This window comes from Pelophylax lessonae (genome assembly GCF_965119305.1).
Source record: "Pelophylax lessonae genome assembly, chromosome: 7".
NCBI classification, from domain to species: Eukaryota; Metazoa; Chordata; class Amphibia; order Anura; family Ranidae; genus Pelophylax; species Pelophylax lessonae.
The window spans coordinates 260,981,972-260,998,626 of record NC_138774.1 but is presented as its reverse complement, the minus strand read 5'-3'; the positions used below and the strand labels follow the sequence as shown (position 1 = coordinate 260,998,626).

The 16,655-nt window shown below is 42.8% G+C and overlaps 1 protein-coding gene across 1 annotated transcript in view; it reads right to left on the bottom strand.

Annotated features, from left to right (window-relative positions):
- Positions 1-16,655, bottom strand: part of NR6A1 (nuclear receptor subfamily 6 group A member 1) — a 105,124-nt gene that overhangs the window by 11,354 nt on the left and 77,115 nt on the right. The window contains exon 6 of the mRNA XM_082263331.1: positions 539-660. Coding sequence (XP_082119457.1) covers positions 539-660 — 122 coding nt within the window. The remainder of the gene's footprint in view (positions 1-538; positions 661-16,655) is intronic.

Below are 16,655 nucleotides of genomic sequence, written 5' to 3'. Positions count from 1 at the left end.
CGCCAGCAGTGATCATTATATTCTGACAGCGGGGGAAACCTCCCGCTGTCAGAATACAATACTGCAGTAGGAGAGAGTCAGCATTGATTGGGGAATCGAGTCATTTTCTTTCCTTCAACCCATGGTTATAGGAAAGAAAATTGCATAATTTATGGCTTGCTTTAAAAGCTCACAATCTAATTTTGTTGCTAACTTGCTTGATATCTATCCCCCTGAATTCTAAAACAGTATTTCCAATGATCACTACATTGATCTTATGTTGCTAACATCCCTAGACAAAGCCAGAACAGCTGGTGATCTGTCACACAATCCTTATCTGGATAGGAATAATCTGTCATTGTGGCTGCCTGAAACTGCATGTGTTAAATGACGCGTGTTCTGGCCTTGGTGTCTGCATTAAACAGCTATTATAATGTGATTAATACATGGAAAGTCACTTGCTCCCATCACAAGAATCCAGCGAACACCTCTTTTTAACCCCTTCTCAGATAAAGTGCGTATTGAATCCTGATTATAAAAACACTTATCAAGTACTTACCTTGATTCAGGAAGTTGATGGCTTTCATGCAGACATATTCTTCATTGCTAACCTTCAGCTGGCTGAATTTTCGATACAAGTAAATAAGCCTTTCCATCACTTCCATGCCCTCCTCACTAAATCTAAAAAGATCAACAAGTTTGTAAGTGATTTTTCCTTTTTAATGGCATGTCAGCTATTCACATTTTTTTTGTATTGTAGCCACCAATAAAACAAATATAATGAACAAAAATGATAAAAAATGCTTTAAAAAAAATATATATAGTAAAAAGGGAGAAAGAAAGTCATTAGGACTGGTTAAAGGATATCAAAACTCAGGAACAAAAATGTAATATGTTGCAGCTTACCAGTCTTTAGCTGTGGGGGTTACATTAGTTTTCTTTTTCAAAGCTAAGTAAGTTTTCTGTAATTGCACAAAAATACATGTTTATCTTTCTAGATTCCCAGTGTCTCTGTAACTTCCGGAGTTAATATCTTTAATAATGTCATCAGTTTTCACAGCACACATCTTCAGGGGAACTATAAACCGCCTTCTCTCTATGTACTGAAAATCAGAAAAGGGGAAGGTGTTTGTAATCACAATCAGGAGAGCAGCATAAGTGCCGGTTCACACTACCGCGACTTGTCAGGCGACTGGTCAGCCTGACAAGTCGCGGTCCATCCTGTGCTACGGGAACCGTTCTAATAGGAGCGGCTCAAGTCGCTCTGACTTAGAAAATAGTTCCTGTACTACTTCGGGGCGACATCGGAGCGACTTGCATTGACTTCCATTATGTGAAGTCCGTGCAAGTCGTGCCGAAGTTGCGGTGCACGCGACTTCACAGGTCGCCCCCGAAGTCGTGCCGCGGTAGTGTGAACAGGCACTAACCCGACAATGCCGCTCTTCCATAGAGACAGTGAGATTTAACATGAAAAATTTATGTAGCCGAATATGTAAACTGATAAGCTGCAAAATGTTAAAACATTTTTGGAGGTTTTAGGTCAACCGAGCTCTCTTTTCTATGCTAACCTAAAAGTTACCTTCTACTTTTGTCTATAGCAAATATTATAGGATGCAAATATAACAAATCTTTAAATGATATTTACCTGAACATTGCTTTTGACAGAAACCATCCACCTTCTCCTAAACTTGAGTCTTCCTGACATGTGATAGTTTTTTCATATACAATATCCTAATTTACTATATATCCGAACTTCAGCTTTTTGTGACTTTAAAGCGGAGTTCCGGCCTCAAATACATTTTTTAACTAAAAATACCCCTATAATACTAATCCATCGCCCTTTACAGAACCGCTGTTCCCATACTTACAAGGTGTACGGTAGTGGATTTAAGTCAAAATCTTACTTTTAACCACTTTAGCCCCGGATGATTTGGCTGCTCAAAGACCAGGTTCTATTTTGCGATTCGGCACTGCGTGACTTTAACGGACAATTGCGCGGTCATTTACATCTTGAAATAACCCCCTCCTTCTGGGGTTACGGTTTGGACCATTTGTGGATCATTGTGGCGTCCATTGTTTTATGGCACCGCAGCCATCTTCACCTTGTTTCTTATTAATAGATAAAATTGCTGCGCTAATATCAAACATAAATCATTATAATAAGATCATATATGAAAAGCAGCTGACACAAAAGATATGAATACAATATCTTCAAAGCACAGTGGTAGAGAGGTGTCGCGCTAATCTCAATAATAACAAGATCAATTTGACAGTACAAAACTCCTCGTGAGAGATAGCAAAAAGGGTCATACAACGGCCCAAAGTGAATGTATGCAGACAGACAGTAGGTGAAGTCCAATCCCCTCTTTCAACCTCCTATTGCTGCGATCTAGAAGAACCTTCAATAGCCTTGCCGCCAGGGGCGTAACTACAGGGGTTGCAATTGCAACCGGGCCCCATGCTCCAGGGGGCCTGTGCGGCTCCCCTGCACACTGGGATAGGAGGGCCGGCGGGACAGCATATAGAGAAATCACTGTCCTCCTTTAACCTCCTGTAGCTGCAGGAGGAAAATGGAGGAGATTGGTTCATCTGTATGCTGCCCCCGCCACTCCTCCTATCCAGTTCACTTGTGTTCTGCTGTCTCTGGGCCCCTGTGTGCTCCCCTAACCCCCCCTACTGTGCTGCCCCCCCCCTCTCCTGCTGACTGCTGCAGGGGATGTGTCACAATAGAGGACCAGGAAGGGGTCGGTAAATATGTAATTTACCAGTTCCTTCCTTTTCTGAATGGACAGAGTCCTAGTCAGTGACATTGTAAAAAAATAAAATGAAATGATAAAAAAATAATACAATTAAAATACCAAAAAATAAAAACTACTGACTCCAGTGGGTAAACTTCCAGGATCGCAAAGGTCTCACTTGCAACCAGACCCTGGCATTCCACCACCGTGGGTAGGCCCCAAGATGGCAGGAAGGGGGCCCACTGCAGAACTTGTGAAAGGGTCCTGCTGCGGGACCGTAATAAAGGGTCCCGCAACGAGAGAAAAGGGCCCAAGGATCAGTGGGAAGAGTCCCAGGCTTAAAGTGAAGGACCCTGGCCAGGGGACCGGGGGGCCCTTCATGGTTTCTGGCACTGGGGCCCTGAAAGTTCTAGTTACGCCTCTGCTTGCGGCTCATGGTTGTTTCCTGGATCGATACAAAGCTGTTAATAAATATGTTGACTACATCAACTGGAATATTTTTAAAATTTGGTCTGATCCCTGGGTCATAAGAGACCAAAAGTCTGTTCAATATGTTGCTAGTAGAGTTAGCAGGAACTCTTGCAAGATCTTCTGCAGACAGTTGGCTTCACCCTGAACCACACATTTATGGTCTGGTCAGACCATTGGACTTCACCTACCGTCTGTCTGCATACATTAACTTTGGGTGTTGTATGACCCTTTTGGGTCTAAACTGCTGGTAAGAGTGTTTGGTGACTTTATATGGTGGTGGACCCTTCTTTCCCTGCACTCCCACTGGATTGATTTGGACACTATCTCTCACGGGGAGTTTTGTACTGTCAGATTGATCTTGTTATTATTGAGATTAGCGTGACACCTCTCTACCACTGTACCTTGTTTCTTATACCTACCCATTAGACCATGTGCATACTGGAAATCGGGCACCTCTCTTCACTGGTAGCTTCTACCGGTTTTTAATTGACAGTTCATCCCTACCTTGGGAAGACCTCAATGGTAGGTACTTGCTACTGAGATACCTCAATAGAAGCAAAAAGTCTTTTTGTTTATACCCTTACAGTATTTTTTACTCACACAGGCACATTTTGTGTTTTGAATTCTGCCTGAACCCTGAAGAAGGGTATTTACCCGAAACGCGTAGGGTCTCTCCGGTTCTCTTCACCACGTGTGCCTTGGAGTCTTCTATATCTAGGGTTATCTGTCATTGCATGCAATTTTTAGCTTGTATTGTTATATGTGTTTTCACGGTTGTCATTTATATACTATTTCTATGTAAAATTTAATACAATTTTGATGTTTTTTACTACTTGGTTTTCTTCTCTGTGTCCAGTGGCATTCATAATCCCAAACAATTGGGTTTTTTTTTTCTAATTGCGCGGTCGTTCGACGCTGTACCCAAATGAAATTGAAGTCCTTTTTTTCCCACAAACAGAGCTTTCTTTTGGTGGTATTTGATCACCTGTGCGATTTTATTTTTTGCGCTATAAACAAAAAAAGAGCGACAATTTTGAAAAAATAATATTTTTTCTCTTTTTTTATATAAAAAAATCTCAAAAAAAATGTAAAAAATCAAAATGTTTTAACATTTTAGGCCAATTTGTTTTCTGCTACATATTTTTGGTAAAAAAAAAATCGCAATAGGTGTATTTTGATTAGTTTGCGCAAAAGTTATTGCGTTTACTAACTACGGGAAAGATTTATGTCATTTTTATTGTTTTTTTTTTTAACTAGTAATGGCGGTGATCTGCGATTTTTTTTGCGAGACTGCGACATTGCCGTGGACAGATTTTTGACACTTTTGGGGATACCAGTGACATTACTACAGCAATCAGTGCTAAAAATATGCACTGTTACTGTAAATATGACACACTGGCAGGGAAGGGGTTAACTTTATTGATGATCAAGGGGTTAAGTGTGTCCCTAGGGGCGTGATTCTAACTGTTAGGGGGTGTGGTTAGTGAGGTAATCACAGAGACATACGATCCTACATAGCAGGATCACATAGCCTCTGTGATGATCTAAGGGAGAATGACAGATGGCTGTGTTTACATCAGCCGTCTGTCTTTCTCCCTCTCCTGTGGGAGATCGCGAGTGGCCGGCAGACATCGGAGCCGCCGGTCACACGTGCTGGCTAGGCAGGGAACGAGCGGGGGAGGGAGCTCGCCGGCGGCAGCACGCGCTTGCCCCCTACAGGCTCGTGGGCGAGCGACGTAGTACTATGTCACTTTGCCCAGGAGAGGCTGACTGCCGTAGTCAATAGTCCTGCGGCAGTTGGCAAGTGGTTAAAAAAGCTGTCTGGGCGCGGCCATCCTGGATGTGGGCATCTAAAGCCGCAGTGTAATCTGCTGTGTCCTTCTTCCTGATACTGGGAGTTCTTCCTGATTCCAGCCTCCTAGGAGTGATGACAAACAGCTCCCAGGATGCAATGCAAAGGCGGAAGTGACGTTGGTGTCCGAGGCCACAGAGGGGGGAGAAGGAGGAAGTACAATCAAAAATGCCCTGAAAATAAGGTAAGGGAACCCCGAAAAAAATTGAAAATGCCCAATTGTTGATCAGCATAGCGAGCACTCCAGGAATTACTAAAGTTGAAAAATAGGCTGGAACCCCGCTTTAATTAGTTTTCAGAAAACAAATTGGCCTAAAATGTTAAAAAATTTAGATATAAAAATTTTTTTTGGGAATGTCATATAGCAGAATGTGAAAAATATTTTTTTTTTTTTCAGAATTGTCGCTCTTTTTTTGTTTATAATGCAAAAAATAAAAATCGCACAGGTGATCAAATACCACCAAAAGAAAGCTCTATTTGTGGGAAAAAAGGACATTAATTTTATTTAGGTATAGCAAAGCACGACCGCGCAATTGTCCATTAAAGTAACGCAGTGCCAAATCGCAAAATATGGCCTGGTCATTAAGGGGGAAAATCTTCCGGTCCAGAAGTGGTTAAGCAAGGTCCCAGTGTTAGAAAGACAACAACGTTACATAAATGACGCAGATATTCATATTGGGGCTCCCTCTTGCTGCATCCAACCTATAAATAAAACTAAAAACCTTCTAATGCATACCAGCTAGCCACATTGATCTTCTATTTTACATATCAACATTTAAATATTAAATACAAGACAAAGGATTCCCACAGCACAGTGGGATTTCTAATGCAATAGCACAGAAGTTGCTTTTTATTGAGCATAATCTCTATTACTGAAAGTGATTCAAGCAGGATAAGGGGAGTGAGGAGAATGAGTAGCCTCAATCACTTGAATTGAATCATCTTGAACTACAGGATTTTTACAAAGGAATAAAGGGAATAGAGGAAAACGTGAAAAGGTGACTAAAGATCCACCTGCTGGCTCACAGCGTGAATATAATATGTAATATGCACTAAATCAGAGTAATACATCAAAAACCATACAACCAAGTTGCGCAAAAATATTAATAAATATAAATAAATATGTAAAAAATTTGATACCCGTATATCATATACAAGTAAAATTTAACCACTTGCCGACCGCCGCACGACTATCTACGTCGGCGGTCAGCCCCTCACAGGCAAACTAACGTAGGGCTACGTTGCTTGCTTGTGAGGGTCTAGGGAGCAAACGCGCGCCCCCGGAGGCGCGCTCCCGCTCCCGCGTGGTCACGGACCCCCCCGCGCGTGTGACCAGCGGACCCGATGTCCGCCGGCCACTCGGCGATCGGCGGGGGAGAGGGAGAATGTCAGGCAGCTTGTGTAAACAAGCTGCCTGTCATTCTCCTCGCTGCAAAGACACTGATCCCATGGATCTACTATGTAGATCCGTTGATCAGTGTCCTTACAGCTGAAGCCACAGCCAATCACAGTAGAAAGCACGCCCCTAGGGACACACACAGCCCCTCCCTCCCAAATAAAGTTAACCCCTTCACTACCAGTGTATTTTTACAGTAACAGTGCATATATATAGCACTGATTACTGTAGAAATGTCACTGGTAACCCCAAAAGTGTCAAAAATGTCAGTCAAGGGTCCGATCTGTCCGCCGCAATGTCGCAGTACCGCAAAAAAAATCGCAGATCGCCGCCATTACGCGTTAAAAAAAAAACAACAAAAATGACAAAAATCTTTCCCTTTGTTAGTAAACGCGATAACTTTTGCGCAAACCAATCAAAATACGCTTTTTGCGATTTTTTTTACCAAACATAGGTAGCATAAAACAAATTGGCCGAAAATGTTAAAAAATTTAGATTTTTATTTTTTTTGGGGGGATTTTCATATAAAAAAATGTGAAAAATATTGTTATTTTTGCAAAATTTACGCTCTTTTTTGGTTTATAGCGCGTGATCAAAAAATCGCACAGGTGATCAAATACCACCAAAAGAAAGCTCTGTTTGTGGGAAAAAAAGGACGCCAAATTCGTTTAGGTACAGCGTCGCACGACCGCGCAATTGTCCGTTAAAGTCACGCAGTGCCGAATCGCAAAATACCCCCTGGTCGGAATGGGGGTAAAATCTTCCGGGGCTTAAGTGGATAATCTAACTGTGCCAAATTTGCATATAATATCTTAAATCTTATATGCAAATTTTGCACAGTTAGATTATATTTTACTTGTATATGATATACTGGAATCACATTTTTTACATATTTATTTATATTTATTAATATTTTTGCGCAACTTGGTTGTATGGTTTTTGATGTATTACACTGATTTGGTGATTATATTGTAGTATAAGTTGCAGCAGTTCTATTATTATTTTTATTATAACACATATTAGCACTTTATTCATTTTATTAGCATGAGAGACTAACACTATTAATTTAATTGCTTGCCGACCGCCCGCCGCAGTTGTACGGCGGCAGTCTGGCGCTCCCAGGCAAAGTGTCGTACATGTACGGCGCTCGCCTGGGAGGAGCTAGGGGGCGATCACGCGCCGCCGGAGGCACGCTCCCGCCCCCCCGCTCGTCAGCTGGGGAGCCAGCGCGTTTGACCGGCGGCTCCGATGGCAGCCGGCCACTCGCAATCTCCCGCAGCAGTGAGAGGAGGACAGGCGGCTGATGTAAACACAGCAGTCTGTCATTCTCACTGAAGTAATCACAAAGGCTATGTGATCCTGCTATATAGGACAGCATGTCTCTGTGATTACTTCACAAGCCACGCCCCCTGACAGTTAGAATCAATAGGACACACTTAACCCCTTGATCACCAGTAAAGTTAATCCCTTCCCTGCCAGTGTCATTTTTACAGTAACAGTGCATATTTATAGCACTGATTACTGTAGTAATGTCACTGGTACCCCCAAAAGTGTCAAAAATGTCAGTTAGGGGTCCTAAGTGTCCGCCGCAATCTCGCAGTCCGGCAAAAAAAAAAAAAAAACGCAGATCGCCGCCATTACTAGTTAAAAAAAAAAAACAATAAAAATGACATAGATCTTTCCCTTAGTTAGTAAAAGCAATAACTTATCAAAATATGCTTATTGCGATTTTTTTTTACCAATTTTTACCAATAATATGTAGCAAAAAACAAATTGGCCTAAAATGTTAGAAAATTTTGATTTTTAATTTTTTTTTTGAGAATTTCATATAAAAAATGTGAAATTGTTTTCAAAATTGTTGCTCTTTTTTTGTTCATAGCGCAAAAAATAAAAATCGCACAGGTGATCAAATACCACTAAAAGAAAGCTTTATTTGTGGGGAAAAAAGAATGTCAATTTCATTTGGGTACAGCATTGCACGACCGTGCAATTGTCCGTTAAAATAACGCAGTGCTGAATCGCAAAATATGGCCTGGTCATTAAGCAGCAAAATCTTCCGGTCTTAAAGTGGTTAATACGCACATAGTAATATGCACACAGTTAAACATACATGTCACAAACTGTAACTAGTTATATTTTGTCACAAGCAATAATAATCTCCCAGTAAATGGTTTAGGGTAACAACTGCTGGATGCAGCCCAGCATCGACCCACGTCAGAGTAAAAACTCTGGATGGCAGAGTACACAGGATATACATAGACTTAATTGCTAATCAAGTAGCAAAGTCAAAGCTTTATATATAATCCTTCAAATTAGAGAAATTGCAACTGTATCCTTGAACTACTCACCCAGACAAAATGTATTACAATATACAAGGATCTGCAAACACAACTATAAATGCTTTTGCCTTAACTACTAAAATAAACCCGTTCAGGTTTTATTGAAAAAAAAAAAAAAAAATGCAAATTTTATTATTTTGGGACTCCAATTCTTAACATAATGCTAAAAGCAATCATATGTTATAACCCAGATTATGAAGCCAGACCACTGACAGGGAATTTATAACTAACCACAAAGGGTTATGGCTCTTTTGCTCTTTGTCTAGCTGGTTGATTGGGAGGCTCTTACATAAATCAAAACCTAGAAGTTATTAAGTCCCAGAGGAACAATTCAGTCAGTATGTGAAAAACGTTTAGTTATGATCAAAACCGGAATTCTAAAAAGCATAGCAAAGTAGACAAATAGGGCTGAATTCAACAAAGTCAGGCAGGGTTTAGCTTTCCTTTTGTTTTTCTCAACAGGAAAATAATACTAACTGGTTGAAATGTGTGTGTGTTCCTTGTACAAAAAAATAAACTAAATTCTATATGGTAGAACTTGGTTTAAAAAAATGAGCACATAAAAAAAAAAAGTAATGGCTCACACCATTCTGACACATTTGATTCTCTAACTAGAATTAGAAAGTCATTTTTGGTAGGTAGATCAAAATTGAATACTACTATACAGGTGGACTTTAAAGGTGCCCAATGATCACACATTATTTGTAAAATTATGTACAATTTTATTGAATACAAAGTAAAAAGATGTGAAAAAAACAGACCTATCAAACAATTCTTTATTCATAAACAGCATTGAGGACGGGATCAGTAGTTCGATATCAGTTTTTGCAGATGACACAAAATTGGTCAGGGCAATAACTGCACAGCATGAAGCAGATATCCTACAGAATGACCTGGACAAAATAACGGAGTGGGCAACGACTTGGCAAATGAGGTTTAATGTGGAGAAGTGTAAGGTTTTGCACTTGGGGACTAAAAACATAAAAACACAATACACGCTAGGGGGGGGAACCCTTGGGGGAATCAAAAATGGAGAAGGATCTGGGAGTCTTGGTTGATGATAGATTAGGCAATAGCATGCAATGTCAAGCGGCAGCTGCCAAAGCCAACAGAATATTAGCATGCATTAAGAAAGGGATGTATTCCAGAGATAAAACTATAATCCTTCCACTTTATAAAACTCTGGTCCGACCGCATCTGGAGTATTCTGTCCAGTTCTGGTCGCCAGTCCTCAGGAGGGATGTGTTGAAGCTGGAGAGAGTCCAGAGAAGGGCAACTAAACTAATTAGGGGATTGGAGGACTTTAATTATGAAGAGCGTCTGCAATCGCTTGATTTATTCTGCCTTGAGAAGAGACGCCTGAGGGGGGACATGATAGCAATTTATAAATATCTCAATGGGGATCTCAGCTTAGAAAAAATGCTGTTCAGTCGAAGGGATTGCATGAGGACTCGAGGGCATACAATGCGATTAGAGGAGAAGCGTTTTAACCTCAGGCAACGTGGGGGGTTCTTTACTGTTAGTGCTACAAGATTGTGGAATTCTCTACCACAAGAGGTGGTTTCTGCGGGTAGTATGGTAGCTTTCAAAAGACACTCTTAGACGTACATCTCAAGGATCAGAACATTCAGGGGTATGTGAGATGATTACGGCCACACACACCTACACAGGTTGAACTGGATGGACTATTGTCTTTATTCATCCTCACCTACTATGTACCTATGTAACTATGTACCTAATTCTTGATAAAAACAATCCTGCATTATTAAATCCCCTTTTTCCAAGTAAGAAACCTTCTGTATGACCATAAGACCATTTTAAAATAAATGTGGGCTCCTGCCCAAAAATAGATTTTTTTTAATACAGACTTTACCTGTAAAATCCATTTCTTGAAATACATCACAGGGGACAGAGCCATAAATCATAACATATGGGTTATTTAGCCACCTTTAGGTAAAGGACCCTGGCAACCAATCAGAAAGGATGTCCCCCTATATAACCCCTCCCGCACAGGAAGTACCTCAGTTTTGTAGCAAACAATAAAAGCCTCATAGAAGAGGGGATGGACCTCTGTGTCCCGTGATGTACTTCAAGAAATGGATTTTACAGGTAAGTCTGTATTAAAAAATTAATTTTTATTTTTGTGCATCACAGGACACAGAGCCATAAATCATAACATATGGGATGTCCCAAAGCAATGCATCTGAGGGGAGGGGGGACACCAAAAAATACTGCCACCTGACCACCAAAAGGATTACCCCGCTGCCTGCAGAACACTGTGGCCAAATGCAGATTCCTCCTGGGTCCCAACATCCACTTGACAGAAACAAGTAAACATATGCACCGACAACAAGGTTGCAGGCTTCCAAATCTGAGCCATAGAGGCTTAATGGCGATGTGCCCAAGAGGCACCTACTCCTCTGGTAGAAAATGCCTTTACAGGAAAAGGTGGAACCTTCCCTTCTAAATCATATGCCTGGGTAATAACCTGGTGAATCCAATGAGAAATAGTAAACTTAGATGCTGCAAACCCCTTCCTGGGCCCTTCTGGCAGCACAAACAAGCTCTCAGTTTTATGAATCTGAGCTGATCTCTCCAAGTAAAACTTAAGTGCACGTATTACATCAAGAGAATGCAACAACTTTTCCTCCTCTGAGTGAGAATCTGGAAAAAAGGAAGGTAGTATAATGTCCTGATTCAAATGAAAGGCGGATACCACCTTGTGCAAAAAACCTATCTTCATGAAAAATCAAGAATGGCTCTTAACAAGAAAGAGCTGCTAGTTCCGATACCCTTCTAGCCGAAGATATCGCAATCAAAAAGACCAGTTTTCTGATCAGAAGAAGCAGGGGAACCTGCCCCAGAGGTTCAAAAGGATGTTTTTGGAAAACTGCCAGTGCCAAAGTCCCAAGGACATAATATTTAAGTCCCAAGAACACAATGGTGGCTTCACAGGCAGAAGCAAAAGTAACATTCCCCAGATGAAGGTCTGAAACAACTAATAGGAAGCGATCGGTTCTTGGAAGAAAACCGATAAGGCTGAAATTTGCCCTTTAATAGTGCTCAAGGCTAATTAAATATCTACCCCTGCTTGAAGGAAAGCTGGAATTCTCCCGATGATATATTTGCAAGGGTGCCATTTCCTGGCTTCACACCAGGTAATCTAGGATTTTCCAGACTCTGTAATAAATGTTTCTAGAGACTGGTTTCCTAAAATTTATCAGCGTATAAACTGCGGGGCCAGATACACCCCGCTCCTTCAAGATTAAGGCTTCAATAGCCAAGCCAGTGGAAGAGCCAAAGGCCTTGTTACTGCCATGCTTTGGATTTGTGCAAACCTCTGTCACTGACGCCTGAAGACGGAAAGCCCAGGAGACACTAAGCACCCTAATACAGTGCGCCTAAAAAGGGAAAGGAGCATCCGCCCTCTTATTAGCTGGACCTGTAAAGGTCGGGGACTCCTCAACCGGGATAAAGGTAACCCAATATGACCTGGAAACCGGCGAGTCCACTACAGATGGGACCGTCCACCTTTAACGCAGTAAATCCTAATAAGGATACCACAAGCAAAAAAATGCCTAGCAACCACTGCATTTTGGACAACCCCACTGTTTTGTGACAAGCTGCCAAGGTAAGCAGAAAGAAGAACACCCTCACCGCTTTAGAGGGCCTGTGGGTGCCAAAAGGAACTGGTGCCTCCGACGCGGCAACAGCCGTAACCTCAATTTTGACCGCTTCAGGCACTGATACAAACAGTGCATCCACCAGCGCCTATTTAAGCACGGCTAGAGGAGCTTAGCAATCACCCTGATTATCTGAGCACTCAGGGTGTGTGGACACAGACCCGGTAGGGTCTTTATATACTAAGCTCACCCCGAAAATAACAATCAGGGGAGGTCGCCAACTGCAATCCCGCAAGGGGACGCCGGCCAAGGGTCCACAAATGGACCACCTATTGGATCCCGCAAAAAAAACAAGGGAGTCGCCCTCCAAAGAGGACATAATAGGACATATTTATATATATATTGATCACTGCAGTTTTATGGCACTACCAGCACTTTGTATTTATTACTTCTTATGCAGCATAAAAGTTACTACTGTTTTATCCACGTATGATTATACCAACTGAATGATATTTATTTATTTTGTATAAGTGCAGCTTCAATATTGTACCAATTGCGATTTATTCAGTTATCTATGAAAGGCTGAAATAGGAGCTGCAGCTGATTCCACTTTCTACATTGCTTTTTTTTTTTTTTTTATCTTCCTTGTACCTACTGGTGATAGTGCAGGGGCTTTCTCTTATTAACATAATAGGACATAGCCTCCTTAAAAGCAGGCCGCCCGCCAAGACGCAGACACGCAGGCAGGGTACCCTCACTAACACAAGGCAGTAGCCCCACACAATAATGCCAGTAAGACTGTCATTAAAAATTAAGCGACCCCACAGTGCCACCCAGTCCAAGGGAGGTGCCAAGCTGACCATATAGCCCAGCAGGCTGCAATCCTCAGCCTAAATTCTTTGTGGGGGCCCAGCCTCAATTGCACAGATGCTCAGCCCAGCAGAAGCCTAAAGGAAGAGTAGGGGCTTCATCTACACGCACTGGGGCCGCCCCCAACGGCAGCACCCGGCTCGGCCGCATTGCCTAGTAGGCTGCCTGGACGCAAGCCCCAGTGGAGCCAACCACCCAGGGGCAGCGGAGGGAAGGCGGATGCCCAAACGGGAGGCAGTGGCTTCAGCCATGCTAACAGGGGCTGCCTCACATAGTTCCAGAGTAGTAGGCAGCAAAGCTGCGGCCTAAATTTGAGACCGGATCTGGCCGTGTGAGGCCCACGGATGCTAAACTATCTGCTCCCCCAGCCCAACAACCGCCGCAAGTAGGCCCAAAGGACATCCCTGCCCTAGTCACCAACCCCCAGGATGGCAGGGAACCCTGCTCAACCCCCCGTTGCACCGCAGGAAAACCTGGTTAGCAGTCCAGTCAGCAGCTTGGACAGCAGCAACTTCAACCTTCCCCCCTTATGAGCATGTGGCAACAGCCAGCACATACCCTCACCCAGGAAGGAGGGAGGGGCCGAAAGACCCAAAGCGACCAAAATTTTAGAAGTGCTGGGGGGAAGGGAGGGGAACCCACGAGTCCGACCATCCCTGGGAGGGGCACATGCCCACCCCAAAACCCTCCAGGGGTAGTGGGGGACTACCTACCACACCAGGAACAGGGTGGGCACCACTCCGGACAGGATACTACTCCATTGTAATGTGGGTGCTATCAGCCAGGAGGAAACGCCAAAAGCCAGTTTGTATGCGTCCTCGCAAGACGTTTTACTCGCAGGCCAGCCCCTGTCCAGTGGTGCTATGTCGTGGCCAACCTAGCACGGAGCTGCGGTCTGCACATGCTCGCTGGCTGGACTGGGGGGACCTTAAGGATCTATATTATCCAGTTTGCCGCCCAGTCCAGCACTTGATTGTAGTTCTCACAGGAGCAAAATAATAAAAAGAGGAAAACAATTTGATTTAAAATGAAAAAATTGCCAGGACCAGAAATCCCAGAAAGTAACTAGGTCCTTACTCCTGACTAGGCAGAAAAAAACTGAGTGCCTATAGCTAAGAGTGGGTGTATATCACCTGTGACTGCCCATAGGCATAGTCAAGCTTTTTCCTGCCTAGTGTCCTACTCCTGTAGGGGGCAGTATAATGGTAAGAAGGATCAGGAGCTGTGTGTCAATGAACGAAAGAGAAATACTTTTTTTCTATCCTGGTTCCTCCCTCATAATCAAACATTACCCCCTTTTTTTATTTAATATATAGAGATCCTTTACTACATAGAGCTGCACACACACAACACAAATATCTAAGAGATCCCAAATGCCAGAACCCAGTGGCGTGTGTGCATGCATCAGAATTCCGCATGTGTGCGCAATTGCCACCTGACACCCGCGATCGTTCCCCACTGAGAGAGAAGGACGGTCAGCTGTTGTAAACACAGCTGACCATTCTTCTCCCTGTATTGATCACAGAGCACCTGTGATCCTTCTACAGTATATAGGATCACAGGTCTCTATGATCACTTCACAAGCCACGCCCCCCCCCCCCACAGTTAGAATCACTCCCCAAGGCTCACATTTACCCCTTGATCACCCACAATGTTAACCCCTTCCCTGCCAGTGTCATTATTACAGTACCAGTGCATATTTTTAGCACTGATTACTGTAGTAATGTCACTGGTCCCCCCAAAAGTGTCAAAAATGTCAGTCAGAGGTCCAATCTGTCCGCCTCAATGTCGCAGTCCTGCAAAAAATTGCAGTTCGCCGCCATTACTAGTAAAAAAAAGGAAAACAATAAAAATGACATAAATCTTTCCCGTAGTCAGTGGACGCAATAACTTTTGCACAAACCAATCAAAATACGCTTATTGCGATTTTTTTTTTTAACCAAAAATATGTAGCAGAAAAAAAAAATCGGCCTTAAATGTTAAAAAATTTTGATTTTTAATTTTTTTTTTTTTTTGAGAATGTTATATAGCAGAATGTGAAAAATATTGTTTTTTGTTTATAGCGCAAAAAATAAAAATTGCTCAGGTGCTCAAATACCACCAAAAGAAAGCTCTATTTGTGGGAAAAAAAGGACATCAATTTTATTTAAGTACAGCGTCGCACGACCGCGCCATTGTCCGTTAAAATATAACGCAGTGCCGAACTGCAAAATATGGCCGGGTCGTTGAGGAAAATCTCTCGGTCCAGAGATGGTTAATACACAAATACTCACCTGTCCCACGATCCAGAGATGCAGCTGCAGGGAGCCTCGGTTCTCTCCCTCCTGTGCCGGCATCACTAGTGTGGGCACACGGCTGTGATAGCTTGCGTGAGTCGCGCTGCTCGTCCTGAGTGGATGGGCAATCTTCTGAGACCTGTGCCGTCCCAGAAGAACTTCCGCTTGAGCCACCTAGGTGGGAGCAGATACCTTTCAAATCTAGGTACCCGCTCCCTCCCCAAAAAAATGACATGCCAAATGTGGCATGTCAGGAGTCCTTAACCACTTGCCGACCGCCGCCCGACTATATACGGCGGCGTTCAGCCCCTCACATGCAAAGTAACGTACTGGTACGTCACTAGCCTGTGAGCCAATAGGAGGCGAGCGCGCGCCGCCAGAGGCGCGTTTCCGCCCCTGCTCGCCCAAGCAGCCTGCGTGTGTGACTGGCGGACCCGATGTCCGCCGATCACTCGCGATCGTCGGATACAGCAGGAGAAAGGCAGACGGCTAATGTAAACACAGCAGCCTGTCATTCTTCCCTGTGTAACAGCACAAATCATACGGTCCTGCTATGTAGGATCGTTGATCTCTGTTCTTACAAACACAGCCACATCCAATCACAGTTAGAAGCACACCCCTAGGGACACACTTAACCCCTCCCTCTCCAATAAAGTTAACCCCTTCCCTCCCAGTGTCATTTTTACAGTAACAGTGCATATGTATAGCACTGATTACTGTAGTAATGTCACTGGTACCCCCAAAAGTGTCAAAAATGTCAGTCAAGAGTCTGATCTGTCCGCCGCAATGTCGCAGTCCCGCAAAAAAAAAAAAAAAGCAGATCGCCGCCATTACTCGTTTAAAAAAAAAAAAAAACAATAAAAATGACAAAAATCTTTCCCTTAGTTAGTAAACGCAATAATTTTTGTGCAAACCAATCAAAATACGCTTTTTGCGATTTTTCTTTTACCAAACATATGTAGCAGAAAACAAATTTAAAAAATTTAGATTTTTTAAATTTTTTTGGGGAATTTCATATAAAAAAATGTGAATACTGTTATTTTTGCAAAATTGTCGCTCTTGTTTTGTTTATAGCGCATGATCAAAAAAAATCGCACAGGTGATCAAATAC